Raw genomic sequence first — 23779 nt, forward strand, 5'->3', positions numbered from 1 at the left:
ACAGGATCTGTTTTAATGGTCCCAGGTAATTCTTGCATTTTAACCAGAATTTTCTGTAAATAGCGTCTTTGGAAAAAGCAGTGGTTGCAGTAGTAAGACATACAGGCACTGTGACGAGCTCTTGGGGTTGACTATGCCTCTCACTCCATGTCCTACCACAAAGCTCTTTTCTCCTGTGGGCTTAACCCCTGCATTGGGTACCACCAGAGGGCAGTGGCTCTGCCAGGATTTGAGTGGGGCTATGTAAAAAAGTTCTGGAGGCTCTGAGGTCAGACCCAGGATACAATAGAGACAGATGTTTCTTTCAGCTGCCCTGGGTGCTCCATGAGTATTTCTGGATCCATTGATGAGGCAGCCGTAACACTCTTTTCTCACTTTGTTTCCCCCAAAATGCTGAGTGAATGGCCCTGTGGGGTTGGTTGGAGCTGAAGGGGCCCAGCTGGAGTGGAGGGACTTGTTTTTCCATGTTCATTGTCCTCTGTTTAGCTGGTCTTTCTGAATGTCAGTGATCCTTGCCATCAGTGTGACGTGCCTGGTTCTCAAAGGAGCAGGAGGAACTATTAGGAGCCCTTCTTTAAAACAACCACTATCAGGGCCTCAACTGTCCTACTGATGCTCAGATCCAGTCCTGACCTCTCACCTAAACTCACTGTCGGCTCCTTCTTCACTGGTCCTCCTGCCTCTTGACTCTCTTCATCTCAGATTCATTCTGCAAATCATTCAGTAGCCTGACTAATCATCCTAAACTCTCGGAGTTCGGGAATTATCTCTTGTTTACTGCTGTAGCCTCAGCTCCTAAAACAGTGTTTGATGCCTGGGGAGTGCTGAATACATTTGATGAAGGCAATATTGAATGTATTTCCTCTAGATCCAGTAGCATTATTAATTTGTATGGTTTTATTAAGAATTGTTTCATTCATTTATTTATTCAAGGAACATTTTTGTCTCTCACCACATGCTAATCCCTGAATGTGGTTGGTAGATAATATACCAGAGATAAGTGATCTTACAGGGCTTACAATCTAGTTTATGCTGAGAAAGGAAGTTGAATCTTTCCTGGATTCCCTTCCACATGAAACAGACGAACGAGAAAGATATGAGTTCACTTGCTTTTTTGTTTTGTGTTCATTGCAGGCTTCTTCCAGGACTTATCCCAGGGCAGGGCTGAGTGTGATGGGAGGATGAGGCAGGAGAGTAGGTGAGCCTCAAGGTCCTGAGAGAAGCTTCAGAGGCTTCCAGGCCCTCATCTCCAAGTGGGTGATTGGGTTGAGTTTATAATCTCCTTTCCAATGCAGTATCACAGAGTAGTTGAGAGTGCTCACATACTGAAGCCAGTTTGGACTCAAATCCTGCCTTAGCCTTGTGACCTTGGGCAAGGTCTCTATGCCTGTTTCCTTTCTATGCCTCAGTTTTCTCTCCGTAAAATAGAGATAACTATAATACCCACCTTACATCACTTGTAGCATTGTGAGGGACAAATGAGTTATCACATGTGAGGTTCTTTAAACAATGCCTGACAGCGAAATAGATGTTTGCCACTACTAATTTACTTACTGTTAAGCATTTTCATCTGTTAATATGAAAAGGAAAAAGGAAAGGCAGTTTTGCATAGTTGTGATGGAAAAACTGAGGCTCAGAGTGATTAATCTTTCAGACTCACCAGGTGGGGAAACAGGGCTGTTGGGGCCCAAAATTTACTTAGATTTCAGTGCGTTTCCTAGGCCTGAGTTGGGACTTAAATACAGAACACCAAAGAGATCATCTCTTTAACATACAGCATTCTAACTGAGTTTGTCTCTTTCCTTTGGACGAAATACCTTTCTAAGAACATTTTACTGAGAAAAGAGGACAAAAGAGAATTACCCTATAAAGATGGGGTCACTCTCAGAACTCACAGGCCGTGTCATTTCCATGGTTGTTGTTTTTTTTTTTTCCTTTTTTTGTGAGACAAAGTCTTGTTCTGTTGCCCCGGCTGGATTGCAGTGGCGTAATCTCACCTCACTGCAATCTTTGCCTCCTGGTTCAAGCAATTCTCCTGCCTCAGCCTCCCCGGTAGCTGGGACTACAGGCACCCACTACCATGCCCAGCTAATTTTTGTATTTGTAGTAAAGACGGGGTTTCACCATGTTGGCCACGCTGGTCTCAAACTCCTGACCTCAGGTGATCTGCCCGCCTCAACCTCCCAAAGTGGTGGGATTACAAAGGCATGAGCCACCGCACCCAGCTGTGTCAGTTCCATTTTAAGGGATATCTGAACCTCACTCCTGGCCTCAACCTTGACCACCTCACTACTTAAGTAAGAATGGTCATATGGCTTCTACCTGGGATCCAGGCTCAGCCATTCCCAGGATGCTTCTACAGGAATGTACAAACTATCCGCTGAGTGGCAATTCTGTTTGAGCCTTAAAACAAACAAACAGGCCGGGCGCGGTGGCTCACACTTGTAATCCCAGCACTTTGGGAGGCCGAGGCGGGCGGATCAGGAGGTCAGGAGATCGAGACCACGGTGAAACCCCGTCTCTACTAAAAATACAAAAAAAAAAAAACTAGCCGGGCGTGGTAGCGGGCGCCTGTAGTCCCAGCTACTCGGAGAGGCTGAGGCAGGAGAATGGCGTGAACCCAGGAGGCGGAGCTTGCAGTGAGCCGAGATCGCGCCACTGCACTCCAGCCTGGGCGACAGAGCGAGACTCCGTCTCAAAAAAAAAAAAAACAAACAAACAAACAAACAAAAAAACTTGGACTAGGAGCCAGAAGACCTTGTCTCTCTGAACCTCTTGACCATTTATTAGCCAAGTGATAATTGACCTTTGTGAGCCTTTGCCTCCTCATGTCTTCAGCAGGGAACAGCCTCTTTCTCAGATAACCGTTGGGTCAGTATTTTGGCAATTGTACAGCTCTGAACAGTGAGCAGTTAGGACACAGCAGTGAAAGACAAACATTCTGTGATCTGTGTAAAACAATGTAAATGTCTGCTTTACTGTTTTGAGCTTTAGACTTTGGTCTGACCCATTGTGCCCAGATGGAGTTAGCAGTTAACTCCTGTGATTCGGTTCATTAGGGTGGCCCCTCCCCTTTCACTCTTCATTGCTGTGGAGAAGAAGAAGGCAGGGCTGTTGGATGAAGGGTCAGGAACCTCAAGATCAGTAAGGGGCTAAATTTTGGGTCCTCTGAGAAAATGTTGCCATCTGGGCAATATGATATCTATTTTAGGATCACTGGGAAAGGACTCAGGTCAGTGATCTCAGTGTTGCCTTTAGATCCTCTAGGTTGTTCAGGGCCTCAGCATCCATGACAAGTGACAGTGGCTCAGCTCTCTTAGCAAAGAACTGACTAACTTGTTGATCTATATTCACCTGTTTGCCTTTTGTGTCTGTGCAGTTGATGTGGTTGGTAGTGATGGGGAACAAGCATCCTGTAGTTTTCCACTGTACCCAGTCTGCCTAAATTTAATAGAAAATCATTAAAAAAGCCAAGTAGTGCCTGGAGCTTTTCTGCACTCATAAATGCAGTCATGAGGCTCAGGGTGCAATTAGCAGCCTCCAAGTGTCTCTGGAAACCCGAGTGTGTCAGCATCTTCTTGCTGACGGTCATCAGACCTCATGGCTGCAGTCAGAATGCGGAGGGCCCGGAGTAATGATATCGACCTACATGTAGTGAACAAATTACTGGAAAAGGGGCTTAGGCTCCTAGGCCCTGGTGTGTTATGCCTGTGCTCCACTGGAGACGCCTGCCGGGCTCAAACTAAATACACATCTTGCTCATATTACATCTTATCCAAGTAAGATTTTCCATTACCACAACATAGGAGACATGAAGGGCATGGCGATTGCTAAAATCATACAAGACTGGTTGTCTACGCTTGGCACTGCCAGGGTCAGAAAGTCATCAGTGTATGATTGCATATAACTTGCATTCTGTCTTCATCTTTCTGTTCTCTCCACTTTCTTCAGTGAAGCCTGATTACATGCAAGTCATGGCCTCCCCCTTCCTCCTCCTCATCTACTTGATAATCAAATCCCGTTGCTCTGGCTGTAGTCATTTCTCTCGAAAGCATGCCTTCCTCTTTGTTCCTGTTGTCACTTAACATTGTTTCAGTTCCTTACAGACTCTCACCTAGACCATTGTAGCAGCCTCCTCTGGTTTTCCTGCCTCTGGACCTTCCCCCAACTTTGTGATCTGTACTTCTAGGGTTACTTTTTGAAAATAAATCTGTCCATGCAATTTCCCTGTGCTTAGACCCCTTCCTTGTTCTTTCTTTCATGTGGCTGGCATTCAGGGCCATTTACAATCTCACACAAACTGCCCTTCCAGCTCCACCTTCTGATTCTTGCCACCATGAGCAGCTTCTGTGTTTTTTTTGTTTTTTTGTGTGTGTGTGTGGTTTTTTTTTTTTTTTACAAACTTTCCTCTGAAAATGCTGTACTCGTTCACCTCCCTGTGCCATTCTTTCTGTCTGAACATACCTGTTGACCCTTTAATACCCACTCTAATAAATGTTGCCTCTTCTCTCAAGCCTTTCAGTCCCTATACCATTGCCATTTTTTACATACAACGTGCTAGGTGTGTCTTCCACGTGAGATTGTAAACTTCTTGAGGACAAGTACTGTGTTTTATTGATTTTTTTACCTCCAGCATATACCACAGTAGAATACAGCAGGTACTCAATACATGCTTATCAAACATGTACAATGAAGCGTAGAATTCTGTACCAAGACCGTTTATAGTCTGGTGAGGAACATCAGTTAGCTCATGATACCACTGTGCCAAATGGATAAGTGTCCTAAGAGAAGCTTTAATACACACATGGTTAAGTCACAGATTGAAATGCCTGTCTGAGAAGAACTGTTTGTAACTGGGATTTCCTTTATCGTGGTAAAATATACATACATAATATTTATCATTTTGACCATTCATAAATGCTCAATTCAGTGGCATTAAGTACATTCACAGTGTTGTGTAACAGTTTTCATTATCTATACTCGAACATTTTCATTATCCCCAACAAAAACTCTGTGCCCATTAAATAATAATTTTCCCTTTCTTCCTCCCATCAGCCCCAGGTAGACTATTCTTTCTGTCTCTGAAGGTACCTAAGTACCTCATATAAATCAAATTATACAATATTTGTCCTTCCATGTCTGACTTATTTCATTAAGCGTAATGCATTTATGAGTGCATTTTTAAGGTCCATCCATATTATTGCATATATCAAAATTTCATGCCTTTTTATGGCTGAATAATATCCCTTGGTATGTGTGTACCACATTTTGTTTATCCCTGTCATTGGCTACTTGGGTTGTTTCCACCTTTTGGCTATCATAAATAATACTACTATGAAAATTGGTGTACAAATATATCAGTTCCAATTCCCGCTTTCAATTCTTTTGGACATATAGTTAGGAGTGGGATTGCTGGGCTATACGGTAGTTCTATGTTCAGCCTTTTGAGAAACCACCAAACTGTTTTCCACAGTGGCTGTACCAGTTTACATTTTCTTCAACAATGCATGAGGGTTTCAGTGTTTCTTTTTCTTTTTTTTTTTTTTGAGACGGAGTCTGACTCTGTTGCCCAGGCTGGAGTGCAGTGGCGTGATCTCAGCTCACTGCAAGCTCTGCCTCCTGGGTTCACGCCATTCTCCTGCCTCAGCCTCCCAAGGAGCTGGGACTACAGGCGCCCGCCATCACGCCCGGCTAATTTTTTGTACTTTTAGTAGAGATGGGGTTTCACCTTGTTAGTCAGGATGGTCTCGATCTCCTGACCTCGTGATCCGCCTGCCTTGGCCTCCCAAAGTGCTGGGATTACAGGTGTGAGCCACCACGCCCGGCCAAGGGTTTCAGTTTTTCTACATCCTTGCCAATACTTATTTTTCTTTTCTTTTTAAATTATAGCCATCCTAGTGGGTGTAAATGGAATTACCTTGCTTGGCCGGGCACAGTGGCTGACGCCTGTAATCCCAGCACTTTGGGAGGCCAAGGCAGGTGGATCACAAGGTCAGGAGATTGAGACCATCCTGGCTAACACGGTGAAACCCCGTCTCTACTAAAAATACAACAAATTAGCCAGCTGTGGTGGTGGGCACCTGAAGTCCCAGCTATTCTGGAGGCTGAGGCAGGAGAATGGCATGAACCCAGGAGGCAGAGCTTGCAGTGAGCAGAGATGGCGCCACGGCACTCCAGCCTGGGCGAGAGTGCAAGACTGCGTCTAAAAAAAAAAAAAAGAAAGAAAAAAATTATCTGGGTATGGTGGTGCGTGCCTGTAATCCCAGCTACTCGGGAGGCTGACTTTAGCTAATTTAAGCAAACAGAGGATTTATTGGAAGGTAACTAAGGCTCACGGAATAGAGAGTTTAACAACAGGGCTCAGGAAGGAAAGATACAGGGCAGCTAAGGGATCTTAGCAATAGGAACTTACGTATAGTCTCTTTGGGGTGACCCAACTTTACTATTGTATTTATTTATTTTTTAGAGATGAGGTCTTGCTGTGTTGGCCAGGTTGGTCTTTAATTCTTGGCCTCAAGCAGTCCTCCCACCATGGCCTTCCAAAGTGGTAGGATTACAGGCATGAGCCACCATGCCCTGCCAAGGGTGATCCAACTGTAGCTTCCTTTTATATTTGGTTGTTTCTACTCTCAGAAGCAAGAGTCAGATTAGCTAAGCTTCAGCTATGTGCCCATCTCTGTGATGAGGGGACAGCATTCTAGGATCAATAGCCTGCCAACTCGTGGAACTGGGGAAGAGTAGGTCCTGAACATAAGGAAGAAATGGAGAGAGAAAGACCTCAGTGTCAGAGTACTTCTAAGATCTACTGATCCATTGAGGCAGATGATGGAGGCAACCTGACCAATCCATGGAATAGCCTCTGGGTGTTTCTCTTGGCCATAGAATCTTGAATGCCCTGGCCCGTGACCAGTGCCAACCCATTGTAACCATGTATATCTGACATTCTTCCTTGAAACCTCTCTGGTTTCTCCATGTTCATTCTTAAGTATGGTTGCTGAGACAAAGACTTTTGACTATTAAAATAAATGAGGAGAGAAAACTTTTTGACCTTTGCATATGGCTTTTCCTTTAATGTAAGTAATAATAATTACCTTTTCATATTTCTGATTTATTTGTTCATGAGAAAGATTTGCTCTGGGATGCTATTACATCTACTTGGTCAGACCCTTGCTTCATCCTGTTATTTTTTTATTTTGATATAGACATAATATTGTGCATTTGACCTTGTCGAATCTCATCTTCTTTTTAAGGACAGTTTTTCTAAATTTAAAAAGAGTCTATTTTACTCTTGCTTTCCAAAGTGCAGAAATGAGCAATTTTAGCTTTGTGCTTGTGTGATTCTTCCGTTTCTCATATGACTCATCAGAAGCAGAAAGGTTTGATCGCTTAGAAAAGACAGTACATTGGGGCCGGGCACGGTGGCTCACGCCTGCAATCCCAGCACTTTGGGAGGCTGAGGCGGGCGGATCATGAGGTCAGGAGATTAAGACCATCCTGGCTAACCCGTCTCTACTAAAAATACAAAAAGTTAGCTGGGCGTGGTGGCGGGCGCCTGTAGTCCCAGCTACTCAGGAGCCTGAGGCAGGAGAATGACGTGAACCTGGGAGGGGAGGCGGAGCTTGCAGTGAGCCGAGATGGTGCCACTGCACTTCAGCCTGGGTGACAGAGTGAGACTCTGTCTCAAAAAAAAAGAAAAGACAGTAGATTTAGAGACTGACCATCTGAGTTAAAAGTCCCAGCACTGTTACTTAAAAGCAGGATGTGATTTGACTACAAGTGACTTAACTTTTGTTTTGTTTTGTTTTGTTTTTGTTTTTTGAGACGGAGTCTTGCTCAGTGGCCAGGCTGGAGTGCAGTGGTACAATCTTGGCTCACTGCAACTTCTGCCTCTTGGGTTCAGTGATTCCCCTGCCTCAGCCTCCTGAGTAGCTGGGACTACAGGTGTGCGCCACCATGCCCGGCTAATTTTTTGTATTTTAGTGGACATGGGGTTTCACTATGTTGGCCAGGCTGGTCTCGAACTCCCGACCTCAGGTTATCGGCCTGCCTCAGCCTCCCAGAGTGCTGAGATTACAGGCATGAGCCACCGCACCTGGCCACTTAACATTTTTGAGCTTCTGTTTCCTTGTTTATAGAATCAGGACAACAATAGCCGTTTGGCTGTGAGCTCCTCGAGGGCAGGGTTGTGGTTGTGAGGCACAAATAAGATAATAAAATGAAAATATTATCAAATGCATCGTGTAATCATTGTTATGACCATCACTGTCATCATTATTATCAGTACGGATTTTAGATAGTCCCCAGGATTATTTCCTTTAGGACTCCTCGCCATCAGTGCTGTTGTTGAAACTGCGACTCTTTCATGCCAGGTGTTGGCTTCTCTAATGAGTATGCATGAGACTTGTCATGTGGAATACTACAAAAAGCTTCCAGAAACCAAAGTAGATTATAGCTATAATGTTCCCCTTATTCAAATGCCCTAAAAGAGAAGAAAGTTAAATTGCCATGGTAGTTTGATCATCCCAGAACCTTAGTGTACCTCACCAGCTCCTTTTGAAGATGATTGTGGACTTAATATTATGTATTCGCATGTTTTCTCAGTTGGACAAATGACTAGAATTTCTGAGGACATACATCTCTTTTCTCTTGGCTATTTTCCAAGCCTGAGGGAAGGACTCCTGTACTTCGTGACTATATAGAAATTAGGGCTGCTGGTTCTGCAATTCTGTCTGCCAACCATGTCCCTTGTTTTTCAGGACATTATCAGGCTATGCAGTCTTGAACATGTAGATCCCAAGCAGCAAAACTAGAATTTTCAAAATAATTAAGAAAGGGATTTGTATTATTACGATGTTGTAGAGACAGGACCTCACTTTTTTGTCCAGGCTGGTCTTGAACTCCAGGCCTCAAGTGATCCATCTGCCTTGGCCTCAGAAAGCATGGGGATTATACACGTAAGCCACCTTGCCCAGCCAATAAGGGAATATTTTTTTTTTTATTAATTTTTTTTGCATACAAAAACAATAAACATTTTCCAAAAATACATACAAACAAAAAGATGCGTATCAAACATATTAGGAAGGTTGCACATGGGAAGTCGGGGAATAGAAATGGGGGTGGGAGTTAAAATAAATGAGAGAGGGACTTTATATGGATCAGTGATAATAACTCAATCCTCTATTTGACAAAGAAGAGGGAGAAGGAAGAGGAAGAAAAAGAAAGTGGGATAAAGGATCAGAAAGGGAGGAAAATAGAAAAAATTAGAGTATGACTCCAGGGTAGACCTGTTTTGTTGTCACTGAGTTGGTTGGTTGGTTTGTCTGTTGTATTCTTCATGTTTCGCCAAGTTGGCCAGACTGGTCTCGAACTCCTAGCCCGAAGTGATCAACCCGCCTCGCCCCCCAGAGTGCCGGGACCACAGGCTTGAGCCACCACGTCCAGCCCCCACATTGCTTCCGGTCTCCGTGGTAGACCTCCCAGACGGAGCGGCCAGGCAGAGGAGCTCCTCACTTCTACCCAGACACGGGGCGGCCGGGCAGAGGAGCTCCTCACTTCTCAGACGGGGCGGCCGGGCAGAGGCGCTCCTCACTTCCCAGACAGGGTGGCCGGGCAGAGGCGCTCCTCACTTCCCAGACGATGGGTGGCCGGGCAGAGGCGCTCCTCACTTCCCAGACGATGGGTGGCCGGGCAGAGGCACTCCTCACTTCCCAGACGGGGCGGCCGGGCAGAGGCGCTCCTCACTTCCCAGACGGTGGGTGGCCGGGCAGAGGCGCTCCTCACTTCCCAGACGGTGGGTGGCCGGGCAGAGGCGCTCCTCACTTCCCAGACGGTGGGTGGCCGGGCAGAGGCGCTCCTCACTTCCCAGACGGTGGGTGGCCGGGCAGAGGCGCTCCTCACTTCCCAGACGGTGGGTGGCCGGGCAGAGGCGCTCCTCACTTCCCAGACGGGGCGGCCGGGCAGAGGCGCTCCTCACTTCCCAGACGGTGGGTGGCCGGGCAGAGGCGCTCCTCACTTCCCAGACGGTGGGTGGCCGGGCAGAGGCGCTCCTCACTTCTTCCCGGATGGGGCGGCCGGGCAGAGGCGCTCCTCACTTCTTCCCAGACGGGGTGGCCGGGCAGAGGCGCTGCTCACTTCCCAGACGGGGCGGCCGGGCAGAGGCACTCCTCACTTCCCAGACGGGGCGGCCGGGCAGAGGCGCTCCTCACTTCCCAGACGGGGCGGCCGGGCAGAGGCGCTCCTCACTTCCCAGACGGTGGGTGGCCGGGCAGAGGCGCACCTCACTTCCCAGACGATGGGTGGCCGGGCAGAGGCGCTCCTCACTTCTTCCCGGATGGGGCGGCCGGGCAGAGGCGCTCCTCACTTCTTCCCGGATGGGGCGGCCGGGCAGAGGCGCTCCTCACTTCTTCCCGGACGGGGCGCCCGGGCAGAGGCGCTCCTCATTTCTTCCCGGACGGGGCGGCCGGGCAGAGGCGCTCCTCACTTCCTCCCGGACGGGGCGGCCGGGCAGAGGCGCTCCTCACCTCCCAGACGATGGGAGGCCGGGCAGAGGCGCTCCTCACTTCCCAGACGATGGGTGGCCGGGCAGAGGCGCTCCTCACTTCCCAGACGGGGCGGCCGGGCAGAGGCGCTCCTCACTTCCCAGACGGGGATAAGGGAATATTTTTAAAAAGCATGTCATCATAGCAATCTTCCCTTGTACATTAAAAGTTTGAAATGTTTAAAATGGATTTTAAAATGGACTTCCTCATGCTGGGTTTAGGTTGGCCTTTCATTGCAACAGGAACATACTTTATTTAAATGTTCACATTGTTTTATAAAAAGAGAAAAAGAAATTGTCTTTCATTTAAAATATTTTTCTTTTTATTCTTGGTATTAACAACTTTCTCTGGAACTGCTCAATATGCATGTGCGCGCGAGCACACGCACACATAGTTTTGTTTGTATTTTGTCATCATTGCTAAAAGACCCTCAATAGATCTTTCAGTCGTAATGCATGTGAGTTAACAGGTAGGCTTTTTTCTTTGGTCTCTCCATGTCCCCCAGCTCTCTTGTCTATCTACTCTTACACTGTTTCTAAGTATCTCACAAAATATTCCACAGTGGGCTAATTTCTAACCTGAACTTTAAATAGGCTAGCTGATGTTCAGTGCACATCAGCCTGTTGCCGCACAATGACTGTAGAACATAGCGTTGGCACTGCAAAGCATTGGTGGTGGCATTACTGTCTACTACAGCACAACTAAAACGTGACCTACAATCTTGTGTTGCATTGTTGCCTTATGATGAATTTGATATAGTCCTTAGGCTTCAGCCAGCAACTCTAGCTGTCCTTTGTCATTCATTCATTCCAGCAAATTCTTAGTCTGCTACTGTTAGCAACTTTGCTTCAAGCCAGTAACCTTAAAGCTTATTCTCACCTTCATGTTCATCAGTGTTTTCCATACCAACTTTCCTCTGTTTTCCCATCCCCCCACCATAATTAGACCTACTCTCAACCTCAGGTTTTCCCAGGAGTGGAGCTTGGTTCTACTAGGGATATCTGATGTATTAGTAACTGGCCACTGATGACCCATCTGGTGGCTGTCTCTAGCTGCCACTGGAACTGGAATCTCTGAGTTGTGTTTACCCAAGACCACATTAGCATTTCTTAGTTCTGCCTCTGCAGATAGCCTGAGCTGTGGGGCACAGGAATGGGCAGCTACATTCCTTCCGGTGTCTGTTCCAACACATGTAGGCAATGGAGTTGGATTGTTCTATATTCTTATCTTGACCCCACTATTTCCTAGCTTTAACTTTCCCAAACATGAGATTTCTCTTCTCTGAAGTGGAGACAGTAACAGTTCCTGTCTCTTAGAGTCCTTGGGAAGGTTTAAGTGGGCTAATGTGTAAAGTTGTAGCACAGTTATTGGCACTTGGTAAATAATGAATGATGGGACCCATCTCCAGACTTGAATCACTTTGGGGTACCTGTAGACGGGGGAGAGGGCAGACTTAGTAGAGAAAATATGTGTGCTAAGTCTTAGAGGATAAGGAGTTAGCATCCCTTCCATCAGTGGATAAAGAGGAGAAGGATTCCTGGCAGCAGTATGACTAAGAAATAGACGAGAGTATGTTGTATCTGTGCACATACTTTACTGACTGCAGGGTGAAGTAAAGTGGGGAGGCAAGAGGAGGGGAGGCAAAAAAGATGGCCAAGAGCAGATCACTAGAAGCCTTGTAGAGTTCACAGAGGAGTTAAAACTTGATCTCCCATCAGTCCCTATATCCGCATAGTCTGGTTCCTCTGTTAAGCAGTCACATAAATATCTTTAAGAGCAGCAACAGTGAAAAGGGGAAAGAGAGCAGCGAATTGGCCTCGAATGAACTGGCATCTCTTTAAAGCTAATATTCCTCCTTGAGAATGCTACTTTAATTAAACATGTGCCCTGCAAGATTCATTATTGCCTTACTTGTGTTCCCTGTTGGTTGTCTCATTCATTAATCTGCTGATTAGTAACCCTGAACTCTTGCATCCCTTCCTTTTTTTTTGCATTCCCTTTTTAATATACTATGCTGTTTCCCTTGGGACATAAACTCCAGGACCCGTCCCTGGCCTGCTCATGTTTGTTTTCTTTGCCCCTTGTGCCTGCCTCTGCTATAACATTTGTAGTATGTGTTAAGTAATCCTTAAGGTAACATTTTTATTATGTCATAAAAAGTGCATGGCAAATATATTATAACTCATGGACTTTGTTTAAAAATGAACGGATAATTTATTGAGTGTGTTACATGAGCCTCACTCCCCTCCCCATTTCAGCTGAGACCTGCTGCTCATTTAGCCGAGCCTCCTATTGAGTGCTCCCTCCCTGTGACATGCTGGGAAAGCAGGCCCATGGTTGGCTAGAAGTGACATCATAGTTTATGTACTCAATAAAAATTTAATTAAGTCATTACAGGAATTGCAGTCATCATTTAACCCTCTGATTTCTTCTGTTTAGTTTATTATTAAACATTCAGTAATACCAGTCACTGAATCCTGATGGCTTATAAAATATCTGCATGAATTTTAATGGCTTAAATAAATGGGAAAATATGAGTAACTGATATAAAAGGAACCTTTTCCTTGTGGTGTTGTATGTATGGGTTTTTATGAAAAGCAAAGCATTATGGAAAGGATGAGTTTAATAAGAGAACAGCCCAACACTATCTGGGAGGAGTTTCTCTTCTGCTGGGTGCAGCTGTGTAGTCTTGGGCAGAGTGCTCCATATAGAATGATCTGGCAGTGGAGAGGTGGGGAACCTGCACACCAGCAACCAAAAACTTAAATGAGGGAATAAAATCCAACAGGGATTCACCAGAGCGAATATCCCACTCCCCTTGGCTGCTGGACTACCTAGAAGGGCCCTGCCGAGTGAGTCCGGTAGTTGAGGAAGCTGCTGTCACTTGCCCTCACCTGTTGCCTGCAGATCATGTGTCTATACTGATCTCACTTCCACCCTCTTCCAGGAAGGGCCCTTTTCATGATCTAATCCAGCCTGGGTGATGATATCTGAAAAGCATTTCTAGCTGTGGCAGCTTGCCATTGTCTCAGCTAGAGGTGAAGGGAGAGGCAGCTTACAGGTCACTGGAGTTAGAATATAGGACCAGGAAGTCAAGGAGCCTTGCTAGTAAGGAACTCTACTCTTGCACTCTGTTTTTCCTGGGCAGTAGCCAACCAGAATGCAGGTGTATCCCAGGAGGAGAAAATGTGTTTGTATGTTTGTGGGCCTTGCTGGAAAGCAAGAACTGAGGTTTGCAGATGAATGTGTTGATGATCTCTGGAAATGCCCTGCAGATGGTAAAGTAGGAAAAGCACTCACCCAGAAATCAGGTTCTAATCCTGGCTGTGACACTAACTTGATGTGTGACCTTGAATAAGTCTCTTCTTTCTGGGTTTCATTTCACCCTTTCCCTCAAGGGTATTGAGCTAGGTAATGTCTGGGGGCCCTTCCTGCTCCAAAGCTTAATGGTGTGATACATGACATAAACTAGCTCTGCTAGGCAGGTTCAGTGAATGTTTTCCTCTGAGAGATGCTCCTGCCTTACTGTTTGACACCTCTGATATCGTCCGTTTGTGGCTGTGATTATTCCTAACACAGTTAGGGGAACAACTCGTGTGGGAGTAGGGAGAGCCTCCAAGTATGGGTATCAGGAGGTCTGAGTTGTACTTTCATCCTCACATGACAGAAAGAATGAACTCTAGCTCTGGCCTGTTTCTTCACTCTTCCTTTTACCGCAGCCCTTTCTGGAAGATGGGATAGTAGAAGTTTGACAGTATATGTTTCTGAAATTCCAGAAACACGGAAGGTATTCAGCACCGGGAAAGAAAGGAGAAGAAGAAGAAAATCCCCCAAAACACTAGTTGGATAGAACATGCTATGCATGGCGTAGTACACAGGCCCTTGTAAAAATTCAGTTACCAGCAAGCCTGTCTTAGCCTCTGCTCTGTGTTAGGCTCTGGACCGGATGATGGGGGTGCCGAGATTAATCAGACATGGTTCCTATGACCCTTGAGTAGCTGGGAGAGACAGGTGCATAAGCAGCTCTAAACCGTGTGTGTACCCAGGGAGAAAATATGCCCAGAGAGCTGTGAGAGCACCAAGGATGGGTGGCTAATGTGGCCCTGGTTGAAGGTGTGTGGAATAGGTCATGGTTTGCACTCCTAGTTACATCCAGTCTACATTTTCCAGCCTTGAGCTTCACAATCCTTTCATTTTTGAAAATTATCTATGACTGTAAAGCATTGGAACTGGTTTTGGTTTTATGTAAACAAACCAGAAGTTATTACTTATAATTCCTTACATTTGCAGAGCATTCTGCAGTTTACCAAGGCTTTCAGCATACACACATTATTAAATTAATGAATGAATGCATTCTAACTCACGTGCTCTTCCAAACATCCCTGTGTGTAGGAAAGGGGCTGGGTGCAGTGGCTTGCGCCTGTAATCCCAGCACTTTGGGAGGTCAAGAAAGGCTGATCGCCTGAGGTCAAGAGTTCGAGACCAGCCTGGCCAACATGGTGAAACCCCATCTCTACTAAAAATACAAAAAAATTAGCCAGGTGTGCTGGTGGGTGCCCGTAATCCCAGCTACTCGGGAGGCTGAGGCAGGAGAATCGCCTGAACCCAGGAGGCGGAGGTTGCAGTGAGCTGAGATCATGCCACTGCACTACAGCCTGGCCAACAGAGCGAGACTGTCTCAAAAAAAAAAGGGAAATGGGCCGGGCGCAGTGGCTCACGCCTGTAATCCCAGCACTTTAGGAGGCTGAGGCGGGTGGATCACGAAGTCAGGAGATCGAGACCATCCTGGCTAACACGGTGAAACCCTGTCTCTACTAAAAATACAAAAAATTAGCTGGGCATGGTGGCAGGCGCCTGTAGTCCCAGCTACTTGGGAGGCTGAGGCAGGAGAATGGCGTGAACCCGGGAGGCGGAGGTTGCAGTAAGCCAAGATCACACCACTGCACTCCAGCCTGGGTGACAGAGCGAGAATCCGTCTCAAAAAAGAAAAAGGAAATGGACTCAGGTTGACTTGCTTAAGATAACATCCTGTGTACATAGCAAAACTATCACTTGAACCCAGGTTTTCTGAGTCTAAATCCAGATCATCCTTTCTACATTTCTTCTAAGACTAGTTGTGAGCCACAGGATAAAATCACTCAGTCTTTGATTTGTGACCCAAAGTAAAGTTATCCTCCCAGAAGCAGAACCCTGGCAGACTGTAAGAAGCGTAGACTCTGGATTCAGACTGACCTGGATGCTGATCTGAGCTTTATCATAAATTTGCTGTGCGACACAAGGCATCACTTCACCCGTCTGAGTCTCTCACACAGTCACTTATAGTCTGAGTGACTGTAACACATCTACCTCTCTGAGTTCTGATGACGATTAGAGGAGATAGTGTCCATAAAGCTCCGGGCCCATGACAGGTGCTTGGTAAATGAGATGACCGTGGGCATGGTCACCATCAGAGTTGTTAAGCACAAATCTTGTTCTCCACATAAAGTTCCAAATGCCTTTTGGCTGTTTCCAAAACCATCAGTTCAGATAGTCAGTGAGTCCTTACTCTGTGCTATACATTGCACTGGCTTTCTGCTGGGATCCTGAAGAGGAATAAAACATGGACCCTGCCTTACAGCATGTTACTGTCTGGAGGTCAGAGTTGTACCCTATTGAAGGCATTCAGCAAACTGCACTCTGGGCCCTGAAGATCCTGCAGGCCAGGCTGTTCCCCAAGAGGAGAGAAGAGTTCTACCAGGCTCTCAACCGTCTCACCAGAATTGCATTTCTAAAACAGTCTCTGAGTTTTTGTTTGTTTGAGACAGGCTCTCATTCTGTTGCCCAGGCTGGAGTGCAGTGGCGCGATCCTAGCTCACTGCAGCCTCAGCCTCCCGGGCTCAAGTGATCCACCTCAGCCTCCCAAGTAGCTAGGACTACAGGCATGCACCACTACGCCAGGCTAATTTTTGTATTTTTTTGTAGGGATGGGGTTTCGCCATGTTGCCCAGGCTGGTGTCGAACTCCTGGGCTCAAGCGATCTGCCTGCCTTGGCCTCCCAAAGAGCTGGGATTACAGGCATGAACCACCGCCCAGCCAAAATGATCTCTTAACTTTAACATTCTTCTTGCTTCAGAGTTGCCCCTGCTTTGTTCTTCTCTCCTTTCCACGGCCTCAGAGGCCCCCCTTTTTCCTCAGCATGTCTCTCAGAGTCCTGCCTCTCTCCCTCCTCTTCCCACCTCTGACCACCTCCTTCTTTTTGTTTTTTCATCACGACAAACTCTTTTGAGTGGCCCTTAAGATGTCTCCTAACCTAGTCTCAACATAACTTTCTTATGATCCTGCCCATTCACCCTCCCTGACACCCTCCCTGTGCCATTTTTCTTTCCAGCCTCTGCACCTTTGCACACCTTGCTCTGTCTAGAATGCTGTCTATCCCTTCTCCCCCTCTCTCCTCTGTCAAACTCCTCCTCCTCCAAGGTTCACTTAAATGTTACCTCCTAGAGAGCCCTTACCAGCTCCCTCAAGCAGGTAAAACTAAAACCCATTTATCACTCAGCATGTTTAGAATAGGATTTGAGGCAACATGTTGCAGTGTAATTATTTTTTATATGCCTATTTTCCTACATTGGACTGTGCTCCTCCAATCAAGAAACTGTTTCTTATACTTGGTTCATAGGATCTAGCGCAAAACTAAACATGTGGTTGGGGCTCAGTTCATTAAGCCGACTTGTGTAATTTGAGATCAAAACCTAAAAGAATTTGGCAAATTGGGGAGAATCCTGACACGTCAGGGAATTGAGAATGGACTGGCAGCTTGACTTGTTAGTAGGCCGTCTCTGTGTTCTGCTAAGAGTCTGTGACAGCTAAGAGTCAAAGATCATACTTTTTGGGTTTTTTTCTTTCTTTCAAACTTTTGTTTTTGCCCATTTGTTTCTGTAGGTTAATCCCTATATCCTGAAGAAGAACATGATCCTCATGACAAATCATTTCTATGCAGCGATCTTGGGATATGATGAGGTAAGATTGTTTGCCAAGGCTTAGGCAGGACAGTGGCCTCCCCCAGCAAAGGCTTTTGATGAGAGCCTCTGAGGAAAGCTGCAGGGACCATTGTTACTGGCTGCCACCATGGCGTAGTATTTATTTCTTCATATTCATCAACTGGGCAGCGAGAATGAATGTGCTCTCAGCATGTTTGGGAAACATGCCACATGTTTGGGAAAGAAAGCAGTATATAATATGGTCAAACCATTAAACTAATCAGCATTTGTTGAGTGACTGCTGGGTGCTGGATAGAGGGACAGAGGCAAATGAGACACTGTCTTAGCCCCATGTGCTCCCAGAGAGAGGAGGATATTCATGTAAACAGCATGGTCTGCCAGGCAAAGTATACACTTTTTTTTTTTTTGCTTTAATTATGAAAGCAATACATACTCATTTTAAAAGTTTGTAAAACTGGCTGGGTGCAGTGGCTCCCAGCACTTTGGGAGGCTGAGGTAGGCGGATCACTTGAGGTCAGGAGTTCCAGACCAGCCTGGCCAACATGGTGAAACCCCGTGTCACTAAAAATGCAAAAATTAGTTGGATATGGTGGTGGGTGCCTGTAATCCCAGCTACTCCAGAGGCTGAGGCAGGTGAATCGCTTGAACCTGGGAGACGGAGGTTGCAGTGAGCCGTGATCGTGCCTCTGCACTCTAGCCTTGGTGACAGAGTGAGACTCCGTCTCAAAAAAAGATAAATAAATAAAAATAAAAGTTTGTAAAGCTGTACATAAGTGGTTGAAGTAGAAATCAGAAGACCTGGCCAGGCATAGTGGCTCACGCCTGTAATCCCAGCACTTTGTGAAGCCGAGGCGGGTGGATCACCTGAGGTCAGGAGTTTGAGATCAGCCTGACCAACATGGTGAAATCCCGTCTCTACTACAGATACAAAAATTAGCCAGGCATGATGGCATGCGCCTGTAATCCCACCTGCTTGGGAGGCTGAGGCATGAGAATCACTTGAACCTGGGAGGCGGAGACTGCAGTAAGCTGAGATTGCGCCACTGCACTCCAGCCTGGGCAACAGAGTGAGACTTGGTCTCAAAAAAAAAAAAAAAACGAAATTAGAAGACCTATTTCCTATCCTGCTTCAGACGAAAACTTAATTTCTAGTTTATTGGATGTCCTTCCAAATGTTGTCTGTGCATAGACAAGCACCTTTGTCTTTTCCTTCTTTATGCAACTGGAGTTACACTAGACACACGATTCTGCAACTTGCTGTTTTCACTGAAGTATGTATCTTGGGTGTCCTTCCACATCAGTATATTTGGAATTTGGATCTATCTCATCTTTTTTTGTTTGTTTGTTTTTTGTTTTAGACAGAGTCTCGCTCTGTCGCCCACGCTGGAGTGCAGTGGTGCGATCTCTGCTCACCGCAAGCTCCACCTCCCGGGTTCACACCATTCTGCTGCCTCAGCCTCCCGAGTAGCTGGGACTACAGGCACCCACCACCACACCCGGCTAATTTTTTGCATTTTTAGTAGAGATGGGGTTTCACCATGTTAGCCAGGATGATCTCGATCTCCTGACCTCGTGATCCACCCACCTCGGCCTCCCAAAGTGCTGAGATTACAGGCGTGAGCCACCACACCTGGCCTCATCTTTTTAAAAAAATTGTAAAATATACATATCATAAAATGTACCATTTTAACTATTTTTAAGTGTACAGTTGAGTAACATAAAGTACATTCCCATTGCTTTGCACCGTCACCACCATTCATCTCCAGAGCTTTTCCATCTTCCAAACTTAAACTTGTCCCTATTGAACAATAACTATTCCCTCCTTCCCTCATATCCCCTAGCAACCACCATTCATTTGACTTTATGCCTCTGAATTTGACTACTGTAGATAATTCATGTAAGTAGAATCACACAATTTTTGAACTTTTGTGACTGACTTATTTCACTTAACATAATGCCCTCGAGGTTCATCTATCTCATCTTTTTTCTCCCCAACATTTATTGTGGAGATTTCAAGCATGTAGAAAGAATGGTGTAATGAACACCTGATATTTTAAACTAACCATATGCTTTTATACTGATTTTGTGGTTACCTCCAGATTTAATGCAAGCATGACCCCTCCTGGGAAGCGGTTCCTGAACTTCCTGTGACTCAGCTCATTCCATCCTCCCTGCACTCTCACAGTGCTTACTACATTCGCATTATCTGTCACCTTGGTTGGGTGGGGATTTCTTTTTGGGTAGTGCAATGCCTACTGTGTTTGCATTTCCGTGGCCTGGCATAGTGCTTGCCATGTGTTAGTCAAAGAGTGAGAAACGCGTAAAAGGACAAAAGTTAAGAAACTGGAGTTCAGATTGGAGGAAATGTTACCAGCCTGAAGATAATAATTAAAGCTGGGAGATAAGCTTACCAGAAAAATCCAGTTAAATGATTTGGTTAGGGTCATAGGACCAGTTAAAATAGGGTCTGCTGATTCCTATTCTACTAGATATCCTGAATTACAAGAGAGCATTTACATTGCATACTATACACACCATTAACTTAACATGAGCTTTTGGGGGTTATGGGATGGGAATTGAGAATTATTGCTCAAGTGTACATATCAATTATAAAAGTGAACAAATTGTAATTGTAGAAGCCTTACAATATAGGAAAGGATGAGGCTTAGGAGTGAAGAACTACACCTCTCTATGAGCCTTTGTTTATGGTCTTTATTGCAGGTGGCTCTGTTGGCTCAGTCGATCCTTTCTTCAATATTAATTAATAAAAATGTACCGAATTGTGTTTGTTCCCAGTCCCCCATCCAGTCCATTCTGGCAGAGCCATTTTACCCAACTGTGCCTGACCACAGGTGTCACCTGGGGTGCTTTTAAAATCTAGATCTTTATCACCCCTGTGAAGATTCCGATTCAGTAGGAGTGCTGCCTGGTGGTTCAACAAGTCACCTGAAGGTGACTTTTAAGAGCAGGAAATTTTGGGGAAATATACTAATTACCTGGGACACTTTCTTAGAAATATCAGTGTCTGGGCCCTATCCCCCAAAGATTCTGATTTAATTGGTGGAGGTGGACATCTGTAGTTGTAAAAGTTCCCAGGTGATTTTAATGTGCAATTCTAGAAGTTTTTCCTGTATTTTAGTGTGCATGTGAGTCACCTGGAGGACCTAGGTACAATTCAGATTCTGACTCAGCAAGTCTGGGGCAGGGCCTGAGATTCTGCATTGCTAACAGCTGCACATGATGGGGGTGCAGCCATTTTGCAGACCACACTTGGAGTCACAAGGTTCTAGAGCTATTCGATACTAAACACGTGCAGCTATTTTGATTTAAATTAATTAAGTAAAATGGAAAATTCAGATCCTCAGGTACTCAGTTACTATATGTGGCTACCGTCTTGGACAGTGCAGATACAGAACAGTTCCATAGTCACAAAAAGTTCTATTGGACAGCGCTGTTCTACAGCACCCTTTTCCTAGAATCTTGCTTGGATTGTTCCCCCTCACTGGACTCTTTGGGAACCTCCCTGTTTTCTATGACATTAGTTCCAAATTGCTCCCTGAACTTCCAGGCCTTCTGTGAACTGTTCCCATTGCTGTGTGCTCTATCTGCCTTTATATTTCTTGTGCTCTCTCTTAGGCCGTTTGCCTTACTGCCCTATAGACATGCTGTGCCTGACTGAGACTCTACCTAACAATGAGGGGTTGAGGGCAATAGCTGAGTCTTGGTCAGCTTTAGGGCCTGGTTCAGGGCCTGGCGTACCTTGTAGGCACTCCCTCTGTAAATGTTTTGAATATTTTCTCTTGCTTAGAATAATCTGCAGCTGGCCGGGCACAGTGGCTCACGCCTGTAATCCCAGCACTTTGGGAAGCCGAGGTGGGTGGATCACGAGGCCAAGAGTTCGAGACCAGCCTGACCAACATGGTGAAACCCCGTCTCTACTAAAAAAAAAAAAAATTAGCCCGGCATGGTGGCGGGTGCGTGTATTCCCAGCTACTCGGGAGGCTGAGGCAGGAGAATGACGTGAACCCAGGAGGTGGAGCTTGCAGTGAGCCAAGATCGTGCCACTGTGCTCCAGCCTGGGTGACAGAGCGAGACTCTGTCTCAAAAAAAAAAAAAAAAAAAAATCTGCAGCTTTCCAAATCTTCCCAATTTTTTTTTTTTTTTTTTTTTTTTTTTTTTTTGAGATGGAGTCTCACTCTGTTGCCAGGCTGGAGTGCAGTGGCACAATCTCGGCTTACTGCAACCTCCACCTCCCAGGTTTAAGGGATTCTCCTGCCTCAGCCTCCCGAGTAGCTGGGACTAGAGGCAGGCGCCACCATGCCCGGCTAATTTTTTTTGTATTTTTAGTAGAGATGGGGTTTCACCAGGTTGGCCAGGATGGTCTCTATCTCTTGACTTCGTGATCCGCCCACCGTGGCCTCCTAAAGTGCTGGGATTATAGGCGTGAGCCACCACACCCGGCTAAATCCTCCCAATTCTTAAAGGCCTACTTCTTCAGAAAGGTTTCCCTGACCTCTCTGGATCTCTTGTGTTTTTACTGTAAATTTCCACACCCATCCATCTATTCATTATCCATTTAACAGGTAGCTTTTGAGTGTCTACCATGTGTGATACATGGGAATATATTGGTGAATAAAACAAACATGGTCTGGCTCTTTCCCACTGGAGCTTACCTTCTAATTGAGAGACATAGTAAACAAGTAGCAGATAAACAAGCAATAAATATCTAACTACAGTAGAGTGCAGTGAGAGAGAACAGGGGGAATGACTTGGTGTGGACCAGGAAGGTCTCTTTGAGGAGTTGTCATAAAAGCTAAGACTGTAGAACAAGGAGGCAGCCATGTAGAGTGTAGCTGAGTCTCACTATGCAGCTTGGCATGTGTTCATTCTCCAGGATTTTGCTCTGTGCTGCTGTTAGATGTGCACTGATTTTGTCCCTTCAGCTAGATTGCAAGTTCCCTGAGAGCTCAGACCATATTGCTGTGACTCTTGTGTTCCTAGCATCATGCTGAGCACATAGTGATGTCAAATCAATCTTCATTGAGTGGAACTCTGCCACTCTAAACCCTTAATCAGAACTAGAACCCTCCAAAGCCAAAACAATCCCCTTGGCTTCCTCTCAGTTACTCTAGACCTAGGCGTCTTAATTTCTGAAGGATGCTTCATTGTGTTGCGAGGGAAAACAAGTAGGCACCCGAGGCCAGGCACAGTGGCTCACGCCTGTAATCCCAGCACTTTGGGAGGCCGAGGCGGGCGGATCACGAGGTCAGGAGATCGAAGACCATCCTGGCTAACACAGTGAAACCCCGTCTCTACTAAAAATACAAAAAATTAGCCGGGCGAGGTGGCAGGCACCTGTAGTCCCAGCTACGCGGAGAGGCTGAGGCAGAAGAATGGTGTGAACCCCAGGGGGCGGAGCCTGCAGTGAGCCAAGATCGCGCCACTGCACTCCAGCCTGGGCGACAGTGAGACTCTGTCTCAAAAAAAAAAAACAAAAAACAAGTAGGCACCCGATTAGATTGGGGGGAGATTACACTGTGTCCTCATGTTTGGTTTCCAGGACCCTTCTTCCATTTCTGCTTTCTTAGTTTGAAATGTGCACCCTCAGATTTGTCTTTCATTTGTTTTCATTGCCTTACACTAGTACTGTGGTGGGAAGAAGGCAGAAATTGTGTTCATTGATTTATTCAGCTATTCTTTTTTTTTTTTTTTCTGAGACAGGGTCTCACTCTGTTGCCCAGGCTGGAGTGCAGCAGTGTGATCACAGCTCACTGTATCTTCACTCTCCCCGGGCCCAGGCGATCATCCTGCCTCATCCTCCCGAGTAGCTGGGACTACACTTGTGTGCCACCATGCCTGGCTAATTTTTATACTTTTTTGTGGAAACAATTTCGCCATGTTGTCCAGGCTGGTCTTGAACTCCTGGGCTCAAGTGATCCACCCAGCTTGGACTCCCAAAGTGCTGGGTATTCAGCCATTCTGATTGCTCTCCCACTCTATGCCAGGTTCTGTATTCTGACTAGAGCGGGTCAGTCATCATCCCACCTCATCAGTGCATGCTGGTTCTAGTTCAGCCATCAGTTAGCTAGCCTCTAAGCCTCAGTTTACTTATCTTTCAAATGGGGATATAGGCCAGGTGCGGTGGCTCACACCTGTAATCCCAGCACTTGGGAGGCCAAAGCGGGCAGATCACTTGAGGTCAGGAGTTCGAGACCACCCTGGCCAACATGGTGAAACCCTGTCTCTACTAAAAATACAAAAAAT

The 23779-nt window shown here is 46.0% G+C and overlaps 1 protein-coding gene across 7 annotated transcripts in view; it reads left to right on the forward strand.

Moving 5' to 3' along the window:
- UQCC1 (ubiquinol-cytochrome c reductase complex assembly factor 1) overlaps positions 1-23779 on the forward strand; it is a 117971-nt gene that overhangs the window by 87922 nt on the left and 6270 nt on the right. For 5 of the 7 annotated variants that reach the window (XM_055266675.2, XM_055266674.1, XM_055266679.1 and 2 more), the window contains one exon: positions 17457-17534. The exons of the other annotated variants lie outside the window; for them this stretch is intronic. In XM_055266675.2, the coding sequence (XP_055122650.1) occupies positions 17457-17534 (78 nt within the window). The remainder of the gene's footprint in view (positions 1-17456; positions 17535-23779) is intronic. 7 annotated transcript variants of the gene reach the window in all.

The sequence above is a fragment of the Symphalangus syndactylus genome, chromosome 24, assembly GCF_028878055.3.
Source record: "Symphalangus syndactylus isolate Jambi chromosome 24, NHGRI_mSymSyn1-v2.1_pri, whole genome shotgun sequence".
Classification (NCBI taxonomy): domain Eukaryota; kingdom Metazoa; phylum Chordata; class Mammalia; order Primates; family Hylobatidae; genus Symphalangus; species Symphalangus syndactylus.